The 6,549-nt window shown below is 48.2% G+C and overlaps 1 protein-coding gene across 6 annotated transcripts in view; it reads right to left on the bottom strand.

Annotated features, from left to right (window-relative positions):
• SALL1 (spalt like transcription factor 1) overlaps nucleotides 1-5,942 on the bottom strand; it is a 16,371-nt gene extending 10,429 nt beyond the window's left edge. The window contains exons 1-2 of one of the 6 annotated variants that reach the window (XM_006121131.5): nucleotides 5,611-5,942; nucleotides 4,985-5,077 (exon numbers count right to left, since the gene is read on the bottom strand). In XM_006121131.5, coding sequence (XP_006121193.3) covers nucleotides 4,985-5,060 — 76 coding nt within the window. In that variant the 5' untranslated portion in view covers nucleotides 5,061-5,077; nucleotides 5,611-5,942. The other 5 variants (XM_075940254.2, XM_006121133.5, XM_006121136.5 and 2 more) reach the window with 5 other exon arrangements.
• Nucleotides 5,943-6,549: the final 607 nt, after the last annotated feature.

Below are 6,549 nucleotides of genomic sequence, written 5' to 3'. Positions count from 1 at the left end.
GAAGCTAGCAAAGGTTAAAACAGCTAACACTTAAGTTTTTCCTAGTACCACTCATATGGACTTTCTTGACTATATGATCATGTAGCAACCACTTAACTTGTATTTTCAATCTTTAATTCTTAAAGAAGATTTTAGGAGATCAGTGTCATGCACCTTAATCAGGAAAAAAAAAACCCCAGCAATCAGTACTTTTAAAGATGATTCTTCACCAGCTTTGCTTTTTACTAACAATTCCAATAAGCTTAATTGTATTTTTCCCTTAATAAGATTGCTTCAGTAAAAAATGACTGTTTTCACATATAGGTAAGACTGACTTATACAGAAAACTTGAAGGCAATTAAATGTATAAAAAGCACAGTCTGTAGATAACTTTTGGTAATAAATCACAAATAGGGTATATTATGTGCATGATAATAAACACAAAATAAATCTGTGAAGACTGGAGAGAGTGAGTGGGAAGGGAAACCCACACAACATGGGCCTGATTTCACATTTTGTATGCTAGTTTAACCACACTGACTTCAGCAGAGTTACTCCATCAGCATAAGCAATATCAGATATGGCCCACTACTTCTAGTGCTCTGCCTCGCAAAAATGGAAGTATATGTAAACTGCAATCAAGACTGATCAACTACAATTCTCACAGAAAGGCCAGCTTATGTTATAAGCCTAAAGAAGCTTGACTAAACATGTACTTCTTTCAAGAATTCTGTCTTGTAAGTGTTATTAAATTAATAGATAACAAAAGAATAATAGTTTGTAATAGGTGCTTGGGCCCACAGATCATTCTGGGGACCATCCTACTGCCACGAGTAAATAACATCAGATGAACTGATTCCTCTATATGGAAAAACAGCAAGTACTGTATCTGCAGCAAATGCTAGCTACTTTGCTCTTCTGATTTAACCTTTGCCTTGAAAAACTATGCTCCAAAATAATATACTGCTGTATGATTGTAGGAGCTTCCTGGCCTAATAATCTAAACACACACCACAAACCAATCACCAACAAAAAAATAAAACAATAATGCACTCCAAAATGTAACAAGAAAATATCATACAATCTCAGTTATTAACAAAAGAAAATAATCCAATTGTTTTTTGTCCATTTTATACCAGTAATTAGTTACTTGTTGAATAATATTTATGTCAAAAGTCGCTTTCACCATTAGTATGATTTCTGTCCTGCTTATTATTAGTATTATGTATGCATATTCAGAGGGTATAATGAAGCCAGCCTTTCTTATTCAAAGATTGCATCAAAAATACATTTGAAATATTAAATCGTCCGAGTAAAGATATACTGCATTTACCCTAAACTTTAAAATAGTGTTCTAAAAAATGAAATGTATGTTACTGCAAGACAGACATGGATGAAGTTTCTTTTCAAACTATTTTCTACTGACCTTAACTGAATACACATCAGAGAAATTCCAAACAGACATGACAATTTTTGACAGAAACATAAGTTTATTTAGGCTCTTAAATGTACATTCATTTCACATTATTGCAAGTGTTGTTAAAATAAGAGTGATGCCAAACTTGTCTGATTCCCGAAATTGTAATTGAGCTAAAAAACCTGAATTCACTGAATCACAAAGGAGAGATGTTTTCCCAATATTGAAGCATTTAATGAAAAAAATGTTTCACCTATGTCAAATATATCCATTATGGATTTAGGAACTTCTCAAAAGTACATAGTATTCCTTTAATTCACTTTTGTAGGGCTAGTTTTATACTAATATTGCAACAGCATTCTAAATCCTGTAACACTATTTACAAAACATACCCTCCAGGCAACTTAGTCAAAACTTATTGTTCAAGCATGTAAAACAGTCATAGCCTAAAACCATTACTACTGAAAGAAGGGGAAAGGGCTCCTACAGGGTTTCTAATAGCCTACTTCTTTTTCCTAGAGAAAGAGGCAACGTTAAAAAAAATACAAAAAAACTTTAATGATTTACTTCATTAACTTAAGCTACTGACCAGGAAAACCAAATGAAACAAATATGTCATCATTTTTGGCAAAATCCTACTATTAAGTACATCATTTAGCAACAGGCAAGAAAGCTCCTCAGTTAACAATTCTCTCTCACACCCCCAGTGTCTTGTATTGGAAAACAATGTGCAAAATCAGTCCGAAAGACTAAAAATTGGAGGGGGGAGTGAAGGGGAGTGTGTGCCAGCACAATTTTATTAAAATTCTTGAGTGTGCTTTTACCAGTGTCCTTTAGCAAAAATTAATAAAATACTCTGACAAAAGATGAGATGAAGCAAACTGAAGATGTGAAAAATATCCCTTTGATTTCCCCAGCAAGATAAGTTAATTCCATTCTAGGCTTTCCCTCTCGATTACTTTTTAAAGTTCAGAGCTCTTTTGGAGTACATTCATGAAAGGATACATAAAACCTAACTTTCCCCCAGTTCATGCTTGAAATTTTCAAAGGGGAAAAATATTTAGAAATAAAGTAAATACATGTCTTTAAGTTAAATTAAATGGGGATTGCATTTGAACACGGTGGCAAAATAGCAATACATCCAAACAAATGAAAAAAAGCACCTAAAACAATCCAAAAACGTTTCCTCCCAGAAAAATACTTTACAGAAACGTTTAGAAGTTTTAAATAAGGGGGGAGGGGGCTAATAATGTAGGCTGATGGCCATGAGGATGCAAAGAAAAGTGTCTCAGTATTTTTAAAACCCGAATGATGATACCAAGGCTCCCATAACAATCCTTCCATCTTTCCCAGGGAGACTCACTTTACTCTGCAGATCTTGGTTCTTCATATTAAGTTTGTTCCCAAACCCCTTAGCAGCTCCCGTGCAGCTTATGGGGGAGGAAAGGGAAAGGGGGCACTTGATCAATGGAAAAGGAATTACAAGGACAGGTCAGAGACCACAGCTCCCATGTCCCCAAACCTACCTCAGTGGCGACCCTGATAAGCATGGTGCTTCGGGGGAAGGGGGGGGGGGGAGAAGAGGTTTGTTTCCTGGCTGCTGCTTTAATGACTAATGCAGGGGGTTAATAGGGCTGGAGGAGAGCAGCTCCGGGCTCCTCTCCATGACTCACATGGCGCACTGGCACGTCAGCTTCTGGCCGAGTCCCTCCACAGCCAGCAGTGGGTTCGCCTCAGAAGCGTGGAGCGTTTGGAAAGAGGGAAGAGTTAGAGCTTTGCTCTGCAAACCAGCGCAACCCAACGCGCCCAGTGACTGTAAAAGTTCTCTGGGGAGGTCCAAGGTACTGCCGAGAGCCATCCTGCCCAGCCACTCCAGGCTTAGGAACAGCCAACGCTGTTCTTTATTCGGCGCCACCTCTCTTCGTGCCCATCCGATTTGCCCTCAGCGCTGCACTCCCCCCACTCAACCCAGTGACAGAGGGGCTCGCTCCGGAATGGACCCTTCCGGCTCCTGCTTTAAAACAGAGACTTTGGCTCAGATCTCAGGAAAACTCTCCTAACTCACCCAAACTGCCACAATTCCCAGAGTATCAGGAAGTGCCCTGCAGAATTGCAAGGTCCTCCCCCTCCAACTTTCCATCTCGTTCTCTCCCTCCTCCCGGCCAGAGCATTATCCACAGCTACGGACAGCCTCTAGAACGGACACCCGGGACCAGTGTTCGGGTAACTCCCTGACTGTCTTGTTTATTTACCTTCCCCCTCCCCTTTCAAAATCTGAGCAAAGCGGCCCCCAAGGTGGGAGTCCCGTTGGTTTGCAGGGGCAGAGTTCCCGGCCCGGGAGGAGATCCAGAGATGTGGGGCACGCTCCGGCTCCTATGCTTCGGAGATTAACGCTGCCCCCGGGGGGTGCCGTGGTGGGGAAGAGCAGGGCAGGAGAGCGGGCCTGTCTTGGGGTACAGCATAGGGAAGGACGCGGAGAATCTCTGCCACCTTCATCCGTGGCCTGCGAGCCTCGTTTGTCAGCCAGGCGCTTTCCAGTCGCCCACTTTCTTACTTTGCTTTTCTCCAGACCACTTGCCACCATTCCCCTCCCACTCAGCCTGCTTCTAAAGTGCCAGCAGACAGGTACAAGTATCCCCCCCTCCCCGGAAAACTGGCTTTCTCTACCCCAACGCAGGGCTTCTGCCCTCCCCCACACACTTAAAAATATCACAGGTTCGCCAAATACTGGAGGGGGCAGCTACCCAGCCAGGCACCCTGGTTCGTCCCTTATCGGCTTCCAAAAAACAAAACAAAAACAAACAAAAAAGTCGCCCCGAGGAAAGGAAACAAACGGCCACCCCACAACCAAAGGCCAGCCGCATAGCCGCCCTCGCTGCGAGTTCGGGTCCCGCAGATGCCAGAGGGAAGCGCGAGAAAAGTTATCAGGGGCAGGGAGGGAGCTCCGCCAGCGCCGCGAGAAATACTTTTCTCTACAGCACGCAAACTTTTCCCCCTTTAACAGAGGGGTTCCAAACGCTCCGGAGGCGAGCGCTGCCCGGCAGCGTAGGCTTCCCAGCCGTGCCGGGACTCCAGGGAGAAAAGGAGGCAGGCAGAAAAAAGTAGGAAAGGGGGGTTTCTCCCTTCTGGGGGGAGGAGAGGGGCAGAGTAAGTGCGGTCAGGTCGGTGCATCCTTAAAAAAAGTCACACACCCCGACCCAAATCTGACTTTATCTCTCTCCTAACCAGCCTCTGGGGTGTGGGCTACAGAGGGGGTGAAGAGGAGAAATCCATCTCTTCTGGGCTCAGACTCCCAGATCACTGGGGGGGGGGGGGGGGGGGGAGGAGGGAAGGACAGAGAGAGGGAAAAACCGCAACAAACACAAGAAAGAGAAGGTTAATAAAATAATACAAACCCATCCGCAACAAGGACAAAGATAAGTAATACTCAAAACAAAACAAAAGCAAAAAAAAAAAAAACTCCGGTAGCTCCAGCGCGCTCTCCCCTTTTCCCGGTGCAGTTTCCTAGCTGTCTCTAAGGTAAGTTGATCTATTTTGCGTGTGCGTGTTTCTGTTAAAATGTGTGCGAGAGAGATGAGAAGAACTCACCATTTCGCTGGGATAATAAGGCCAGATCGGGGTCGGACTGGAAATGCTGAGGCTTCGCCTGCTTCCTCCGCGACATGCTGGCTCAAACATCAGCTGGGGCAGAATAAAAAATTACTAAAAAAAAATCTTCTCAAAATTACGGAAATCGAGCCTCCCCCCCTCCCCAAGCCACGCCGCACCGCGCATGTGTCCTGCTATAATTATGATTATCAATAATGCATTGCGATTAATCATAGAGGGGCTCTTTGAAAGGCGATTGGCACATGGCCAGCTCTATTCAAACCCGCTCGCCTTAATCAATTAGGCGCTGATTTGCTGGAGACCCTTGTCTCTCTGCAGCTCCCACCCAATGAGTCGATCCATGTGGCAAGAGAGGGGGCTGGATTTCCCCAAAGCTGTTTGGATACAGTTTAACCCTCTTAGCAACCAGCTGGGACTGTTTCACGCCATCCCTGTTACTATAGGAATGTGTCGAAAGCCTCTGCCCGCCCCCCGCTCGCCGCTGTCCTGAGCTCCTGGTCCCCCCCGCTTGTTTCAAAAGGGGCCCAGAGGAAGATCAAATACGATCTCCTGGAAGCGGACCGCCAGGCGGGGCAGGGGAGAGAGTCGTGCCCAAGGGAAGCTACCGCAAATCCAGAGAGAGGAAGCGCTCTCCCCCCGGGGGGCAGATCTCCCAGCCTGGGGAAAACTCTGCCCCGGGGACGCTGCGGCCGGGTTGGGGGAGGCGACATTTCTGCAGGGCTGGCTTTGCCTGCGAAAGGCAGCCCAGCTGTCATCCCACAGGGCAGGGGAGAGCCCGTGGCTGCGCTGCGCCTCTGCCCGGGACCGTCCCATGCCCGCCCCGGCCAACTTTTGTGTCTGGCTTTACACAGAGCCCAGCACGGCTCCCTCCGCAGCCCGGCCGGGGGGCGACAATGGGACAGGCCGGGCTTGTGCAGCGGCGGGCAGCTCGGAACCTCACAGGTTTCCCAGGACAATTACAGCAAAGTTTGCGCCCGGCTACGTCACGAGCCCGGGGGCGGGGTAAGGAGGCTCCTCCCACCGCGGCGCCGCCGTTGGTTGGCTGAAGCCCGCGTCAATCCCCGAGAAGAGGCGGCTGGAGAAGGCAGGCGGCGGAAACCCGCCGACTCATCTCCCCGGGGTAGTGCGGGGCCGGGGGGAGGGGCAGCTGTCCGCGTTCCAGGCTCGCGCAAGTCTCCGCTGCCCTGTCCCCGGCTGCTCGGGTTGTCGGGGGCGGGGGCGGGGGATGAATTCGGATTGACACCCCCTCTGCCAAGCCGAAGTCACGCCTGACTTTCGTTTTCTTTTCGGGCTGTGGAGAGGGCGAAGCTGAGCCGCGCCGGGAGGCGAGCCCGCAGCCCGGGAGCTCGCGGGACACGGGCAGGCGAGCCCCCGCGGGCGCGGCGCCCGGAGCAGCCCAAGTTCAGAGGAGGCAAGGCTAGCGCTCCGGGAGCAGCCCAGTCGGCTGCCCCGGAGCCGTGCGAGGTCGGTGCCTCGGCTGCTCTAGGTCTTAGACCCCCACACGCACGTAGAGCCAGCGAGATGGGTTCTGGGCGGCAGCTGTG

The sequence above is a fragment of the Pelodiscus sinensis genome, chromosome 12 (assembly GCF_052426305.1).
Source record: "Pelodiscus sinensis isolate ZL-2025 chromosome 12, ASM5242630v1, whole genome shotgun sequence".
Lineage (NCBI taxonomy): Eukaryota > Metazoa > Chordata > Testudines > Trionychidae > Pelodiscus > Pelodiscus sinensis.
This window is presented reverse-complemented; position numbering and strand designations above follow the sequence as displayed.